Source organism: Haplochromis burtoni, unplaced genomic scaffold, assembly GCF_018398535.1.
Source record: "Haplochromis burtoni strain Fernald_Lab_line unplaced genomic scaffold, NCSU_Asbu1 Contig_45, whole genome shotgun sequence".
Taxonomy (NCBI): Eukaryota; Metazoa; Chordata; class Actinopteri; order Cichliformes; family Cichlidae; genus Haplochromis; species Haplochromis burtoni.
In genome coordinates this window covers 519,335-537,291 of record NW_024582406.1, presented here as the reverse complement: position 1 = coordinate 537,291, position 17,957 = coordinate 519,335, and the positions used below count along the sequence as shown (strand labels likewise).

The 17,957-nt window shown below is 44.6% G+C and overlaps 1 protein-coding gene across 3 annotated transcripts; it reads right to left on the bottom strand.

The window, feature by feature from the left end:
* Window positions 1–2,204: 2,204 nt before the first annotated feature.
* On the bottom strand, window positions 2,205–17,377 carry tcf20 (transcription factor 20). 3 transcript variants are annotated; one of them, XM_005940754.3, is made up of 6 exons: window positions 16,799–17,377; window positions 6,409–14,869; window positions 6,055–6,148; window positions 5,855–5,918; window positions 5,596–5,696; window positions 2,205–3,670 (listed from the first exon to the last, which is right to left on the bottom strand). In XM_005940754.3, exons 2-6 carry the CDS (start codon window positions 13,636–13,638, stop codon window positions 3,666–3,668), a joined length of 7,494 nt encoding a protein of 2,497 aa, XP_005940816.1. In that variant the 5' UTR covers window positions 13,639–14,869; window positions 16,799–17,377; the 3' UTR covers window positions 2,205–3,665. The 3 variants fall into 3 exon arrangements, with proteins under 3 accessions (XP_005940816.1, XP_005940817.1, XP_042076167.1); XM_005940755.3 differs by having other exon boundaries at window positions 5,869–5,918; XM_042220233.1 differs by having other exon boundaries at window positions 17,025–17,377.
* Between the last annotated feature and the right edge of the window lie 580 nt (window positions 17,378–17,957).

Below are 17,957 nucleotides of genomic sequence, written 5' to 3'. Positions count from 1 at the left end.
ACAAGAGGGAGGTGCAGCCCACCCACAGACACCCACCTTTAATGCATGCTCAGACATGCAGCATGTGCAGTACACGTATATGGGATGGGAGTCAGTTTGTTTCTCTGACCGTCTCCTTCCAGGCCAAGGAGGAGGAGGGGGAGGGGGGAGGAGAAGTTGGGTGATACTGGCAGCATCATGGATGAGGCCTTACGACAACAGATGAAGGAGCAAGAGCGCAAAGATCTGCGAGGAGGCCGACCGGTTGATGAGGAAACTCTCTAGAACATATTTCTAAGTAAATAAATAAATAGTTACACATCTAGTTTCCTGCTCTGCTGTTAATGTGGTGTTTCCCTGTCCACGTGCCGAGCAAAAGCCATCCCTGAAAAATACTGCAATGACATGAAAGCTGTCAATTAACACCTCCATAGCTCAAATTACTAATGTCACTCTTTATATTAAAAAATGTGACAACAACGCTGCCAAAGACGGCTCTTTTGTGCCCTTGCAGCTAGACTGGGAAAACTCTGGCTTCACTTTCTCAGTCGATAACCACGTTCATGTTGAGGTGAGTGAAACCAGATAACAGAAAGATAACCTGGGCTTGATGACAGTACAAGGCCCACACTTATCCTCAAGTATAACCATTTTTTTAAGCTAACTGCTGCATTTCTTTGAGCCTTTAGTCAGTTAATTCTATTTATTTGCTAAATTGTCACTTTTAGTATTAAAGCGTTTCAGTTATCAATTATTTTTAATGCTTAATATTTCAATTGTTAGCCTTTAGCTAATGTGAGATATCTTAGCCATTGTTTTTAGGTAATATTAACTATTTCAGCTATTTTTTTAACCATTATTTTATACCAAATCTGAACCACTTATCCTTTAGCTATTGTACGCTATTTTATTCATTATGTTGTAATGTATGCTTAACTACTTTGACCATTTATCCTTTAGCTGCTGTTAGGTATGTTAGCCATTATTGCTAGATCATGCTATTTCACCATGTTGTACTTGATATACTTTAGCTTATGTAATCATAACTAAAGCATAGCTAAACCTAGCTCCAGTCCACTGTGTTGCATGTCTGTGCTTTTTCAGCTTAATTCACATCGGTATTTTGGCTTTGATGTTTTTTGTGTAAAATAACCATTGTTATTATCACCACTTTTAGCAAATGTGTACCATTTATCTAGCAACCCAGTATTACCCACTTCACTCAATATTTCCATCTCATTTAAACCATTTTAACCTTCAACCCTTTCCCCAGTGTTAGGTATTTTAAACATTTTAGTCACGTAAGAAAAACCTAAATGACGAATGCATACGATTCAACACAGGTGCACTTCATCATACAAAGCAGGTAACTGACATGCCACGCAGTGTGGTTGGACCTGCAAGTATCTGTGGCAGCCATAAAACAGCCGGTGGAGTTCTCTACATACTAAGGTAAGGTGCTTTCCTTTAATACCTCCTTTAACAGAGGTTGCACTAGACTAACCTTTATGAAAGAAGGAAAATAATACCAGCCAAAAATTCATAGCAATACTTTAAATACTCTTGAAAAATATTTTTTTTAAAAACACCCTTTGATTAGCATACTTAGAACTGTCATGAATACTCCACCCCTACACTGAGGGCACCTGGCAATTTTGTAACGTTATAGCAAGGTTTTTTTTCTTGCTTTATTTGAACATTTCTATCCTGATGGGAGTGGTGTCCCTGAGTGAAAGCGCTCTTATCTACAGGGTATGAGGTGGGGAATAGCTTAATTACTATGAAAAAACATGCATCAGAAGAATGGACTTCCATCCAGAGTTCAGGAGAGTCTCATTAAAGCACACAATGGTTCACATGTTTTCCCCCCTTTTGACCAGTCTCCATGTCCAGCAACTGCTGGTGTTAGAAATTACAGTCCCAAACCATTTGAGACATCTTCTAAAACCTGTCTGATTACATCAGTATGCCGCTAACCTTCACAGTCAACCAAAGTCAAGAAGAAACAAGAAAGGAAGTGTGCATGTGTACAGAAATGACTACAACTAATGTGGTTATTTTCCAAGAACTCACTGAGAACATAAAAGAGATAGAACGGCTGATTTGTAATAAAAGTAGAGAGAAAAATCGGGGGATAACCATGTTAGACGAACTTGAAACAGGCGAATTTCCCAGAGGAACAGATGCGAAAACAAATATTTCAGGCATAAGAAGAGGAACATACGTGAAGCATTTTTAAGTGTATTCATAATTCATATACATATTGACAGGTTTCTAATACAGCATGGTTTTGATAGTGTAACTGTCTTTCAGCTTGACCTTTTTTTTCTTACAAGAATAACAATAAAAAATGATAAAGACAACACCATGTACGACTCACTTTTAAATTTTTATGGCAATGCTTCTTTTGAATGGATTTTGCATCTCCCGATTAGAATGCTGCCGTGTCACAGAAGTTTGAAACCATTCAAAAGTACTTGGTTAGGCTCGCCCTCGTTCATATGACACCCTCTCCAAAGTTCGCTTCCAAAAATGTCTGACGTCTGTCAGTCGAACGTAACTTTGCACGAACGTCTTACAAACGCGTGCATCCAGTTCCACACCAATAAAACCTCTTCAGTGTCCTGTCCTTCACCTTTTCCCAGCCGGCGTGGTTAAAGATGGCAGACACACTTTAGTCCATAGTGTTATCTGCTCCTCTTACGAGCATCTGTCCTTCTCTTTGCACATTATGAACTTTTTGTACTTGAAAAATAAGACTGTGTCCATCATTTTTCGTGAATACTATCTGTACCGTAAAAACCCCGGTGATGAAAAATAAGAACACTTTTCAAAAGGACCAAAAAATGGAATCAAAGACCCAGAAGTCAGCATTTTTTCTTTTTTTCCACACGCACTCAATTGCTCACTCATACACGACTTTAGAAAGGCAACAGATGTCCGTTCTCCAAGGCAATAATGTCTTTGTGGCAAACATGACCCTGACATTACAGACAACATCACTCTGGTTCCCCCCTCTCCAGGAATGAGGAAAAAAAATCCAATTAATGCGTAGACTGAATATAAAATGAGATACATCCATTTCATTTCCATGAGTAAATACTGATGAGGTTACAAAATAATGAGGACTAAAATAATAACTGTGATCATCCTAATATCATAAAAGGTAAAATACTAATTGTGAGAGGATACAAAGTTCTCTCCTTTTTTGGGTTTATCACCCAACTTGCTCCCAATATGTCAAAGCAAACAAAAGAAAAACAATAGAAAATACAGATGATGATGATAAGCATGAGTTAAACACTTTAAGGGTGTCACTGGAAAATTAAAGTAAGCCTAGAGAGGAAGGTTGTTTCTTTTGTTCTTTATAGCAGAGTTCCTTTAGTTCCTCTGTCAGTCTTGATGTTTTATCTCATCCCACTTCCATCTTTGTAGTCCTTTTCTTGTAGCTCCATGCCCCTGTGTTGCATGTCCATGGGGGTTTTTTTTGTTGTTGTTTTTTTTTCTTTTTTCCGGCTTTTAAGTAAAGAGCAACAATTCTCCTAAAAAAAATGATTTTTCTCCCTCCATTGTCTTAAATGTAAATAATGCTGAATCTTGGTGAGAAATTGTACATTCCCTTTTGTTGTCCTCAGCCGCTGATGACAGGCCAGTCTTTTTCACATTTCTCGGTCTTCTATCCCAAACTAACCTAGGAGAGAAAGAAAAAGGCATAATGAAGCAAAAAGGATACGTTGCAGTTTCGAAAAACCTTAGCATGCCAGCAGCGTTGTACAAAACAGAGACGAGAGGCATCAGTTTCCATGAGGACAGGCTGGATTGGAAGTGAGGGGGAGGAAGCGACAGGCACAAGTACAGCCACTAAGGTGAGGTGAGGAGGAGGAGTGCGAGAGCTACATGATTTTTTTTTCCCCTCAATGCTACTCGAAGAAACCTGCCAACAAAGAGTGGCTGCTGTGTTGCTTTTTGGAATTTAAATGAAAAGAGAAGGTATAAACGAGCCAGAGGCAACAAATCCATCCATTAATGAGACAAAAGTGTCTCCACATCTTTTAATAATTAAACAAAAATAAAACGCAGCATGTGTTTGAACGTTTCTGTGGTAACTGAAGCCCTTTGTTGAGGCAGGCTTTCACACTGGAGCTGGTTGCGAGACAACGTAACATTATACACCAACATCCACTTCTACATGATTACATATAGATGACTGCTCCTAGCACACAAGCTCACAATGTGACAACTACGAGGTTTGACCCTTTAAGATCTAGCATAGAATCAAGAGCCAGAGCTTATTTCTATATTCTTACATGCTGTAGTGCCATTTCTGGCAGCATTTCAAGTTTCTATACACCAATACAACCATTATAGCCCAAACTTTAATAATATGTATGCATTAAGCGCATAGTAACTACACAAATTGCAAAAAAGTGCAATAAACTACAAAAAAAAAATTGAAAATCGTTTTTGTTTTTACATATATTTCTAGTTAGAGAAATTTAACTACAAATATGTAAATACAAAAAAGTTGCACAAAACAGTTTCCAACAACAGGAAATTCATTTTGAGTGTCTTAATAGTTTTATTTTTGAGATAGTCCAATTTTTTATATACTGCAGGAAAAACGAAAATAAATATTATAATGCAAATTTGCAAAAAAAAAAAAAAACAGCATGTGCATCAAAATAAACTATTTAAAGCAGTGCAATTTGATTTCTAAGCATCCCAGAAACTATACAGAAAAGCAAAAAGTCAAACATGACTTTTAAAAACAGCAGCATAGGCTTATAAGGCCCTGGAGGTTAAAAAAAAGAAACCTACTTCCGGTTTCGGGAAGGTAATGGCGGACATGCAATAGTTCGCGCTGACGCCCTTTTCCAACGCAGGAAGTGTTACGAACAGCTGATCAGATCGGCAAAGCGTGTTTCTGGAATATTATGTTTTTGCTGCTGCAAGTGCTTTTTATGCAATTTTTGCAAAGACCGGTCTTAAAGGGTTAAGAGGCTTTTTTTAAAAGAAACAAGTAAACATGTAAATGGTTTTGGATGAGATCTGACAACGTTTGAAAGGATGAAAATCATTTTAAGAAAAGTAAACAGTATCGCTGTATTTTCTTTGAATTTTGCGTTTAAGGAGACAGACTAATTTTTTAAAGTGTTCTTGAGCATTGGCTGGTTTTATTTACTCATATTCATTGCAGTTCTTGTGCCTGATTATTCAGACAAATGGGTTTTTTTTGTGTTTAAGGCACTTAACACTGACCTATGAACCATTCAGACATTAAAAAAGGCAATTTTTAAAATGTATTTTTGGGCACTCTGTTACTAGCAGCCTGTTGCTAAAAAGTGCAATCTGTGCAAAAGTATTTTTTGAAACATCAACAAGGTGATGAGGTATTAGTCATAAACTCAGGGTGGTGTGCAGTTTGTGCTTTAGGAAATGGAACAAAGAAAGAAGGAAATAAATCAAAAGAACAGAGAAAAGGCGACCATCGTCCAAAGAAAAGCTTTGAATAGAAGAAGAATAAAAGTGGTCGGACTGTATTGCATTGCATCCATTTATCCATAGCTCAAGACTTTTGCACACTACTCTATCTTACATATACAGCTGTAAACTTACAGCTCCCAGACTCCTGTGTCTCTTCCTCCTCCCTGTTTCTCTCAGCCTCTCTCTGACTGCTCCAGGTACACTGACTTGGCAGGCCGGATGCTCTGGGTAAACTGAAAGAAGGGAAGGTTGGGGGAAAAAAACAAAAACAGGACGAGACAAAAAGTGTGAATTAAAGAAGACTGAAGATCCTGAAAGAAATGAAGGGTTCAGGCACCGATTTGGACGTGAAAAGTAAGATATCGCACTGAATTACAAAAAGAAAACGAACCTTTCCTTCTTTACCTTGTGCTTCGGACACCGCAGCGAGAAGTTATCTTCATTCAGAGAGCAATCTGGCAAACAGACAGAATTTCAAGACTCTAAGGACACTGCCATAGACTTTTTTCTTTTTTTTTTTTTAATCCAACAACAGACTTTCACATCATTTTACCATTTCCAGTGCACTTGTGCAGTAATGCAGACACTCACCTGCTTCAATAGCACATAAGTAGTGGTAGCGAAGTGTACAGCCTTTACTATAGCAGCCCAGGGTTGAGCCAACCATCTCACAGTATGAGCAGGACTGAGAAAAGATGATATAAATACATAAAAACCGTCGGATACAGAAAGACAGATACAATCTGAAAAAGCTGATGAGCAAGCACACTTGATATACTGTATAGTACATGATCCACTGCAGTACTGGGTGTCTTATCAACATGCATGTATACGTGTGATTTTATTAAGCAGTGAAACCTACATAAATTTAAATAAAAAGCATAAATTTGTAATTCCCCCTTCCACCTCACCCCACCCCAAAAATGCCAAATATGTACAACTCACTGTTTCTCTGCCGCCATCTAGTGCTTCCTGTAGGCCATACAGTCTCCCATTGACAAGGTACACTCCACTGGTCCACACTATACATCCTTCATGGACCCACAGCTCCTCTGGATCCATGGGCATCTGAGGCAGTTGTGCCAGCTGTGCCAAGGGTCCCAGGGAATCCAAGGCCGGTGGAGGGGGCTGGAACGGCAGGGAGGCCTTACTGTTGGCTGGCACCATTCTGGGGGAATCCTCACTCGACTTGTGTCTCCTTTTAAAACGGGGATGCGAGGTCAGCTTTCTGTGCTGAGGTCGCTGCTGAGCTTCATCTGCAGGCTGCTGTTTCGGCGGCTGCTGCTGGTCGGTTTCAAGGTCTGGCTCTCTCTTAAGCTCAGGGATAGGTCTGATATCCAGATTCATATCCCAGGTTAGAGAGGTTTTAATGGCAGCGGACGAGGAGGAGGAAGAGGAAGAGGAAGAAGAAGAGGCAGCGTTACTGTGCTTGTCAGCCACATGCGTCATCATTTCCTCCCTCCCAGCTGGAGAAGCAGTTCTGACTGTAGTGTTAAGAGAAGCAGGGTTTGAATCCAGATTGAAGGCATAGTCGCTCTCAGATGAGGGCTTGGTAAACTGAGCATCTTGTGTTTGTGTGTCTTGGATTGTAGTCAAAGGGTTTGAGCTCACGTCTGAATTTGGTCCTGTTTTGTTTGTGCCTGTGGTTGCCTGACATTGCCTGACCTGGGGCTGATTCTTGGGGAGCTTTGCAGCATATTCAGCTGGGTAGAAAGGCCCGTAGAGATCTCCGAGGTGTTTGTAATTTGCCCATTTCTGACACAGGCAACACAGCAGGCGGCCGGAGTGATTGGTCTCCGTAATCACAGGGCCTGAAACAACATAGCCAGATGAAGGAAGTGCTTTTCCTGACTGAAGTGTAGTTTCCACCTCGTCCGTCTCCCGTTTCTCTGATTCTCTGTCTCTCCTAGATAACTGGGAGGAAAGAGCCGAGGTCAGGAGGCATTCAATTCCACTCCCACCAGCTTTCCCTCCAACTGCGCTGCGCTCTCCTTTCATCTTGTCCTCCTCAGCGTTCACAATGGTGCACACCGCCCCAATCTCTGGTACTTTTTTCTCCACGTGTATGTGGGGAACAAACAAGCCCTTTCTGTTAGGATCTGCAAAAGCTCTATTTGCGCCTAAAGGTGTATCTGGATCGTCTTTGGCCACTGAGGGCGTTGCCGCTGCCGCTCCTCGCCGCCTCCTCCTCTGCCGCCCTCTTGCTTCCAGGGGCTCGTCTTCATCTTTGACGCCTCTGCGTCTTCGCCGCACAGGTTTGACCTCGATCTCCGGCTGGGTGTCCTCGCTCTCGACGTCCACCTTCACTACCTGGGTTAACACAGGTGGGGCCAGCGGAGGAGTGGTTTTACTGTCTGGCAGAGGGGGTGCTGGCGGGGCTGTTGTGGTTGTTGTTGTTGTTGTTGTTGTGCTGCTGCTGCTGCTGCTGCTGCTGGTAGTCTGCATTGTTGGTGGAGTTGTGGGAGCAGCTGTAGCTGGAACGGCCGGTGCTGGAGGAGCGCTCAAAGTTGCATTCTGTGTTTGGACTTGAGACTGAGCGCTGGCTTGTGTTTGAACTTGGTTTTGGGCCCGTTTTTGTTTATTCACACTCCCAACAGGCCTGCCTTTTTTCTTGCCAGATGGGAAATAGCCTTTAGGCACAACACTCTCTAGCGGCTTTGAATCTTGTGGTGACAGACTGGACCTACCGGAGGACATCTGATGCTGCCTGTTGAGCATGTGCCCTTGAGCCTGGCCGTGGTGGGGCGGAGTGGTGCCATAGTAGTCGCTGCCAGGATAATCATCAAATCCCATGCCAGATTCTTGAAGTTTCTGTCGAAGAAGGTTAGCGGCAGACTGCTCTCCTCTCCTCGTCTCAAGCTGCTGGTACGTGTTGGTGAAATGCTGAATGTCTGACAGGGCAGACGAAGATGGAGGTGGGGAACCCTGAACCGGGCGAGGAAGAGGCGGAGGAGGCGGCAGTGGTCCGAGCAAAGCAAAATCCTCCTTGTCGCCAGATGCCGATGCCACAGCAGCACCTAATCCAAAGTCAAAGTCCTGTTGTTTGAGGGGCTGAGACGTCTGGTGGGGATCGCATGGGTAAGCTGATGGAGGTAGAGGCCCAGTTTCGTCAACCCCTCTAAAGGGAATCATGTCGTTTAATGAGTGACTTTCATCCATGTAACTATCGTCCCCTCCTGGAACCCTGGGGAAATGTGGCAAGTCTTGGTCCTGCGAGTCATTAAATGTTGGTATTTCAGAGTGAGAGAAGCCTGGGTAATGATTTGACTCATCATCAGTATGGCCTGCTGGCTTTTTAATATTTGGTGTGATTTTCTGCACTATTGCCTCTAGTTTCAAACCGCGTCCTTTTCTGGGAGGCAAAGCCTTAGTGTTGCCACTGGATGGAGACAGAGGTTGGGAATAGGTGCTCTCTCTTGGCAGAGGGGATGAGAGCCTGGGACATGGAATATCTGAACTGGATGAGTCATCTTCGTTGTGATGGCCAAGCTCAGACTGGGCCCCAGGAGAGTGATGTGAATTTGTGGCGGCCCTCTGTTGAGACACATCCTGGAGTTGCCTTTTGGCGGGAATGGGAGAGATAAAAGAGCGAACTCTCCTCCGTAATATTAGCGGATTTGTGTCTCCGGAGCCCCCGGCTTTGGTCTGATGCTGCACCTGTGGCTGGGTGGAATTCACATCAGCAGGAGACTTGGTGGAGCTGGGTGGAGGAGGTGGGCAGGGATGTTTGGCTTCTTCTGTGGCTACTCTGGAGACCTCAGGTTCGGCGGCATTTTGGCCGTGAGGCATCTGCGGCAGAACGGGGCCGTGTGAAACAGGAGTTGGAGGAAGGAGAGGGGGAGGTGGTGGGGGAGGAGGAGGAGGAGGAGGAGGCTGCGCTCTGAAGTAGTCCCCCTCCATCATTCGAACACCTTCTCTTCCGGAGTGTGTCGACTCCCACATTTTCATGTCATAGTAGGCGCTTTGATGATGGAGGGAAGGTTTGCCAGCGTGCGTTTCACTTGGCATGTCAGTTTGAGAGATCATCCTCTGTCTCTGCTCTGACTGGCTGACTTTATGTCTTCCAGGGGACAAGCTGGGCTGCATCATCATCTCCTTGGTGGGCCTGCTCATCGCTTTTACCCAGTCACTCATTTCATGGTGATGAGGAGGGCCGTGAGGGTGAGGATACATTTGAAGCTTAGATGCAGCTTGAGCTGAAGGGGACAGACTGTGGTATGGATGATGGGAGGGAAAATGAGGATTGCTGCGTGACATCATATTGCCCTCTCTTGAATCTCCATATCGATATCCAGGAAATGTGCTGCTGCTGCCAGCTGACAGATCAACGCCGTGAAGGTACGGCTGATGCCTTGACGGCGAAGTTAAAGGATTAGTGTTCATAGGATGAGAAGGCAAGGGGGGAATATCAACATTACTTCGCCTATAGGGGTCAGCATTCATTACAACTGATGAATGGATCGACTTGGAATGATACTCCGTGTCTGCCTCATTAGCCCCACCACTGCCTTGCTGCTCAGTTTGCAAATTTGGAGCTTCCACCCCAGTCTCTTTTGATGCAGTTTCCATTTTCATTACTTGTTTCTCTCCCGTATCCTTTTTAGTTAGATCACTGGCTGCTGCTGCTGGAGAGGAAAATGGCTGTTGAATCACAGAAGCTCCACTCTGACTTTTCTCCCGCTCTCTCTCTCTGTCGCTCTCTCTGTCCCTCTCTGGTGTGCTGCGTCGGTTTGGCGACACATCACAGATGACAGAGCGTCGCTCTGATGGGGCTAATATGCAGCCTGATGATTTCTGAGGCTCAGTTTGACCACCGCTGCCGGTTAGTGGCTCTGGCTCTTGCAAAAGGAGCTCCTGCACAGCAGAGGATGGAGTGGAGACATTAGATAAGGCTTTTCTTGGTGGTAGAGAGTAGTCAGCTAAGTTTATGTGTTTTGTTGCTGCTTGCTGAGACTCGGCCTGTGGTAAATGGCCCTGGGACACACCCACCTCTGTTTTCTCAGCATTTTGCATAATCTTAGCGTTTGACATTTCTGACTTCACTGAGGACTGAGGCTCTGTGGTAAAATCAGGCTCGCTTCCATGCCGCTGGCTTTGGGGTTTTCCAGCGCTACCCATTTGAGCTGAACCCTCAGTTACTCCACTCTGCATTCTCATACCTTCAGCCATGCCATATGATGGGTGTCTGGACTGAAACTGCTGATGAACTTGAAGATGTGAAGAAAATGCCTGTTCTGGTCTCCCATAGCGACGATCTAAATTGTAACCTTGAAGGACCTCTTGCAAAAGGCTTGGGAATTGCTGAAGCTGTGCATTCTCCTCGAGACCTTTAGCCCCTGATCCCTGGCCTCGCTTCACCAAGGCCTCTGCTACAGAACCACCGTCTTTCTGATGCACAGGTCCGAAACTAGGTTGTGACTGTTGGTATCCTAAATATCTTGGATTTGAATCCATCACACCCACTGGGCCAGGCCTCCCTTTGTTCTTCAAGGATAAATCTGAGCCATATGTTGATTCAGGGTAGCCATACTTATGCGGGCCAGACTGGGAAGGATTATGAGGCCGTCCGAAGTTTGATTTCTGGTAATGGGATGAATACAGACTGAGGTCTACGCCTTCATCGCCATTATGACTGCTCGACTCTCTTAAATAAGAGTGTGAGTGTTTCTCTTCTATACAGTTGTCCTGGGGATTCTTGCTTTTTTCTGTCAGACTTCCCTCAGACCGAGCGGAAACAATCACTCCAACACTACTGGCGTTCTGCTGCTCCTCAGACGTGTGCTTTTCTTCCCTCTCGTTACTGTGTAATCTGGATGTGGAGTGAACCCTATTCTCTTTGTCCTGTCCATTTTGTGTATCGACTTCGCCATCCCGCTGCATTTGGCTGCTGCCTTTCACGGTTTTATCAGCTACACCGTCGCTTTCGTTTTTAATGACTTCATTTTTAATTTCTAGTGTCTTCTTATTGCCACCTCTGCGGTCATTGTATGCTGCCCCAGACTCTGGGACACAGTTTGGCTGAGGGGGAATACTGGAGGAAGTGGATGAGGGGGATGAGGAAACTGGAGGCATTGGATGTGAGCTTGGGCCAGTCTCTGACGACTGATACACAAAGGATGGAGATGACGATGAAGCAGGAATATGAGCTTCATTTGCCTTCGCTTCAGAGGCAACTGGATCCTTTGATGAATCAGAGGTGACTACTTTGACATTTGATGTTTGTCCAGTCTGTGGTTGGCTTTGGCTCTGTGACTGAGGGTGAGAGCCAGCTGCTTCAGATCCACTGCTTGCACCGCTCATCTGCCTCACTCTCCCATGTTCCCCCTCAGAAAACTGCTCCTCTCGCTCCACCTTGGTCCCTGAGGAGCCTTCAACTGACAACAATGAGGAGTCTTCATCCACCCCGACATCTATGCTGGCTCCATCTCCGGCCCCTACTGCACTTCCATCTTTGACCGTGCTGGTGCTTGAGGCTGCGCTTGCATTGCGACTCCTCGGCTGTGATGGGAGCACGCTATACGTCGCCTGTTGCATCTGCCCGCTTTCTTTCTTCTTAGGTGAAAGCACTGTGTCAGTAAGGACCATGTGCTGAACTGTGTTTGGTAAATTGGCTACTTGTGAGCTCAAGGCATTAAGACTATTCAAGCCGGCATCCTGCATTTTGTCAACTGAAGAGGATGAATAAACAGAAGAACCTTCGTCTCGGGATCCAATTCCCGTGCCTAGCCCCATTTTACTGCGGCCTGTTGGAGGGAGATTGCTCCCTCCGGCTGCACTCATGCTGTGAGGTTTATGACTGCCACTGCTACCACAACTACTGATGCTGCTATTAGAGTTGGGTGTGGGACTTAACTGAGGCATAGTCTGCAGTAATCTACCATGACCGTGGCTGCTACGAGGGTTTGATGTAGGAGGATGTGAAGGACCATGACCTGAGGGGGTTCCATGTGCCTCTGAGACACCCATCAAAGGGGAAGGAGAGGAGCTACAGCTGGGGGAGTGCACTGCCGATGCAGCTGGAGAGGGATTGGAAATTGGGCTAAAGTTTTGGTTAATTTGAGTTTGTTGCGCATTGGGATGCATTGGAGATTTGGTTATTTCTTGGGATGCTGGCTGAGGTATACTGGGATTGGAGGCCTGATGATGTTTAGCATATACAGAGCCTGGAGACTGGCCCTGCATCTTGAGAGGTGTGTCATAACCTATCCCTAAATTGTGCTGCGAGTTGCGGTGCTGTAGTGTGGCTTGCTTGTGAAGTGAATGTGTCTGTGGGGAATATCCAGGATAATTTGAAGCATGGTAACTTTGTTGAACATTCTCCATTGGCCCCACATTGTTAGCAGCAACTGAACTGGAGACTGAGTTTGAACTGGAGTTGACACTGGGAGAACTGTTGACTTTGGGATCGAACCCAGCACTGGCAGCCCCGTCGAGATATCTCTGTGGAGGGGGGCTGTACATTCCTGATGACCCCGTGGATGCGCCACCCTGGGGAGAGTAGTGCGGGTACTGATGGGTCATTCTATGTCCAGAGTGTGGATAGCTCCTATGCTGCTGTCCATGATGGATAGCTGGGAAGGTTTGCCCATGCTGGCGGTGCTGCATCTGAGAACCTGGCACTGGCTGCATTGCAGGGTTCTGACTCATATTATACTGATGAGAGGGAGAGAACGCTCCAGTACCTCCTCCTGAACCAGCACTAGAGGCATAGTCTACTGGATATGGCGACATCAGGCCAGATGACGGTGCAGAGCTAGATCCGGGATGCCGGTACTGGTGAGGTATATGTCCATCAATATTGGGGTACCCAAAACCTGCCCCGTAGCCCATACCTCCCCTTCTGTGCCTGTCCTTTCCACCCACTGGAAAATAGTAATCCATGGTCTCTTTCCTGTAAGGGTTATTACTGCTGCCACTGTGAATGTTACCCTGTGTTGGTGTTGGCTCCACAGCTCCTCTGTTTCTAGCACTGTAAACAAGCATGTGGCTGGCTTGACTTGGGTGGTGATGGCCTCTGTGCAGGCTCTGCTGTTGCATCCCTGCATAATCATCTGTCATCCTCGGGGATATCTGGGGCTCTGCTGGCTGTGGGGGATAGGGAGGTACGCCTCCACCCCTCCCACTGAACCCAGGGGGGAGAGAGGGGGGAACTGGACTGTTAGGAAAATTCTGCATTGTTCAGAAAACTAAAATATCTGTTAGTGTTTATATCAGGGAATGATTCCGATCAGAAACTGGAAGGCTTATGACAGTATGAATAAATGACAAAGAGAGAGTCTACGGCCTGTCAGGAAAAGAAAGAAATGCTTTTGAAATCCACCAAAGAGCAAAGCAATACATACACACATACATATATGTATATATTGCAGCTGTAATAATCACTTTTGTAGTGCCAGCAGTGGATCGGGAGGTTAAACTTAGGATGACATCTCCAGTTTTGGAAAAAGGTCAAACTGCAAAAACTGTACTTTTTAAATGTGAACGTGTACTTTCCAACAGGGGAAAATGTTCACTTAACAGCTGGGTCTTAGAAAACAGATTCTTCTTTAAGATTTATGTCGTGAAGCAGCTTTCTACTTCAAAAAAAATAAGAAGATTAAAAATGAGCAGTCATTCCCATGAAGCTGAAGCAGTTTGGCACCGAACAGGCAAAAGATATGGATGATTGCCACATCACCATGTGAGTTTTTCAACCTTAAATGTCTTTACGCATATGAACTCCACACTAATAACAGCTCAAGCAGGCAGAGTTATTTCTGGGTTTAAACGGTGTTACGATCCAACACGGTCTTGCAAAATGGAAAAAAACAAAAAAACAAAAAAATATCTCATTAAAACCATCGAGATTGTGCTCAGTCGCGGCGATCCTTCAGTTCGTCAAAGCGTGTAAGACTGCTGGGACTTGACTCACACCTGTGTGAGACAAAAACTCCAGTAATGGAATCAAGTGGTCTGAATCAAGACCCTCACTCAACATCATCCCAGAGGCGAACGCTCCATGGATATATTCACATCGGCTCTTGGATACAGAGTCCAACTCTTTTTCAGGCGTTCGTTTTCTCGGTCTCTCCTTTTTGGATGCCGGTTTCCTTTTTTAGTTTTTTGCAACTGCATGCAATCATCTGGACTGTAGAAGTATTTGATCCCTATATAGTGACCGTTCTCTCCTTGCCTCCACACATCTTGATGCTTTCCTGTGTCTTCAGCACTTAGCCATCTTACCTTTGTTTTTTTCTGTCAACCATCATTTAATTCTACCTAGTTCCATGGCAACAGTTTTCCAAAAGGAGGGTAATCCATTTATTCCACTTCAGGTTGAGTCAATTCATGCTCCTGTTTTCTGTTTCTCTTCAGTATTTCCATGCAGATGTGTTCATTTCCCATGAACTGCTGACCAGAAAAAAACCTGTTGTCAAAAAAAAAAGAAAAGACAAATCAAATTCGTGCAGATGTAATGCGCCAACATTTATTAAATATACCCCCTGCTAAAGCTCTGTTGTCCACTGACTGTGCTCACAGGGCAATAGCAAAGTGCATTTTGGGCTAATTGACAGTTTTATACTTATATATTGCATATATTACTTTATTAATTAATTAACTGCAACGACTCAGTGGTATTTACAACATATACGTAACACTAACAAAAAAAAACCCTCATACTTTATTTTCAAATGATTGATCTGGGGTCACATATTATCTCAGCATTTCTCATAAGTGCACTTTATTTTCCAGTCAGCCGCATAAATATTACACTGCACTATTGCAAATGCATTTGCAAAAAAGGGCAATAATCTAAACCTGACTTAATGTTGCACAAGCAATCTCATTCAACTTCAGTCTTCTCTACTTAAAAGGCTTTCTGGTCTCGTATCGTCGCTTCTCTTTTATCATTCTCTGCGAGTACAGCTTTTACTTTGGTCCACACTTTAACAATGCATGCTTAAGGCGTCTCTTGTGACTGATAAACAGACTTGGTGGCTGAAAGGAGGGCAATCAACAGTCTCTGAGTGAGGCAACAAAATACTCATCCTCACAGGTAAACAACCAACCCTGTGGAGTCAAGACAGAAGCAGTCCATCTGTCCTCTTTTTAAAATGAGAAAAGGAGACCATTAACCTTAATGTGCTTAACTTGTTTTTAAAGGATTTAATTGTTATGGGTGATAATTAAAGGGACGATGCCACCTTTATGGGGTTAGTGCCTTTAATTGTCATGTGTGACATAAGCCTCAATTGTATGTCTCTAATACACTGTAAAATTGTTAATGGCCCTAAAACAACTTTGGGTGGCTTCTCCCACTGTGGGGAGTTTAACTGAGCAACATTATTGGGCATCACTAGAAGCTGCAAGCAAAACATGACAATGAGCAGGGACCATGTGAGGTTGCAAAACAAACCGATCACACCGTGTCAATCGGACTGAGTCAAACCACACAGCACCATCAAACAGGTCTGATCAAATGCTCCGAGGGTCACAGTTAAGGTACACCGGCGATGCAGAGCAACAGCTAAAGTTAGGTGGAGACACTTGGTTTCCATCCTCCTGTGAGCTCACGCTTAGGTTATGGACAGATTATTAATTAATCAAAGCAGCTCGCCGAGCACGACCAGGCGGCAGCATTCATAACACAGAGAGCAGTGCAGCAGCAGCAATAATAAAAACTGGCTCAGTGCAGTCTGTCAGCAAGTCAATCAGCTGCATGGCTGCCTAATTGATACGCAGACGCAATGTTTTTGCAGATAATTATCAAACGCTAGCTCCGTTTTATCTGGACAATTTGTCGTCTCAGACTGCCATCAACAAAACACAGGCTTTTGCACCACAACCTTAGTGGCTATATTAGCCAGTAGCAAGGTATACGCATTACAATTAGCCTTGTAGTGCTGCCTCTTTTTTTTCTTTTTAGCTCCTTTAGGTTAGCGTTAGCAACAATACCTCAAATGCTGCATAATAAAATTGTAAGCTAGCCGCATATGTTGAGAGCTAGCTAAGCTAGAACCTCCAGTTAGCATTGTAGCAAGGCAGCTAATTTGCGTTTCTTGCATTTAAGACCCTGCACAAAAGAGTAGTTACAGCAGGCTAAAGGAACAGGGGCAGCCAAGCAGCGTTTAGCCACAAAAAGAGAAGTGATTAGGTGCAGATGTTCCCCCCTCACATTATTCAGTGGGGCTGTGAGTAAATGGGTTAGCTAGCATAAATAAGAGACCTGGTGTGGGCACTGCAACAGAAAAATTGCCGTCACGCAGCCAGATATTTTTCTTGAATAAACAGAGCTAACGTTTGCCAGGGAGAGGCAAGTCACTCAGAGACAGGCTAGCTAACACACTGTAGATACCTGAAAACGTAGCAATACAGGCCCCTCGAAGAGTGAAAGGCTGTTTTGTGACAATCCCGCTGCTGTGGCAGGAAACCCCAGTCTAGAGTCGACTCCTCCGCCGCTTTTCCCTCAGCGCTTTTGAGTCCAGACAACCCCGACCAGCGGCGGCGAAGTCGGGGGCCCCGTCACGACACTTAGATCCCGGGCCTTTCTTCCGATCCCCCCTTTTTTCTTTTGTCCTCACCTCCAAAAAATGATGAGAGCGGAGCACAATCGGGGTGCCTGTGGGTCCCGTAACCAGCGAGGTCCATACACCCCCGCCCCCTCCCCTCTTGTTCCCTCGCCTCTCGCTCTCTCTCTCCCCCCCTCTTTCACACACCGCTTAGGTGATTCCACCTATCTCGAAGTAAAATTAAACACATTGCCCTCGCACGAGCCTCCATCAGCACGCGAAGCTTTCAGACGTCAGTTTCCGTCACTAAATTGCATTTGCATGCCTTCATCAGTAGCTCGACTCATTCGTTTTCCTGTTGGACTACTGTTTTTTTCCCCTTCTTCTTGCAACAGAAAGACCGCCTTAAAAATGCATACACACTCATATTCCTGCACCCCCTCCCTCATCTCTCTCCATCACATCCCTCCCTCCCTGCCTCCCTCTCTCAAGCTTTTGCTATTTCATTGATTTTTACCTATGTCTACAATCAAATCCAAGACTATCCTAATATAGCAAAAGGCAAATTTTGCATGTGTGTCTGAGTATGTTGCCTCTGCCCCTTTGTTCTTATTTCATCTCAAGTGAAAGTGAATTAGCCTGATGAAGGCACCATGGCTACAAAGGCAACATGGAGAGGAGACGGGGCTGGATGGAATGGTAGGTTAATGAAGAAGGCAACAAATGAAAGGCAATTTGTGAGCAAAGAGGTGCGCCTGTATTAGAGGAAGATTGCAGTGCAGTGGACGAAGTTCACAGTGGTCTCTTAATGCTCAAACAGATCTATTACACACACAGTGCAGCTGTATTTCCCCTGTTTTGGCACAAAGAAAAGCCACTTAAGTCATTATGATAATAATATGTAACCATTGGTTAATGTTTGACAGGACAGACTCAGAATATCATCATGGCCGGGACAACAATGTAGGTGCTACAAACAATCCTTTTCCCATTAAATTTATTGTG

Excerpts from the sequence above, each read along its gene's own strand:
- tcf20 (XM_005940754.3), bottom strand. The coding sequence starts at position 13,638 with ATGCAGAATTTTCCTAACAGTCCAGTTCCCCCCTCTCTCCCCCCTGGG. Across the intron at positions 6,149-6,408 it reads TAGATGGCGGCAGAGAAACA|TCCTGCTCATACTGTGAGAT; the intron begins GTGAGTTGTACA and ends ATCTTTTCTCAG. Across the intron at positions 5,919-6,054 it reads CTTATGTGCTATTGAAGCAG|ATTGCTCTCTGAATGAAGAT; the intron begins GTGAGTGTCTGC and ends TCTGTTTGCCAG.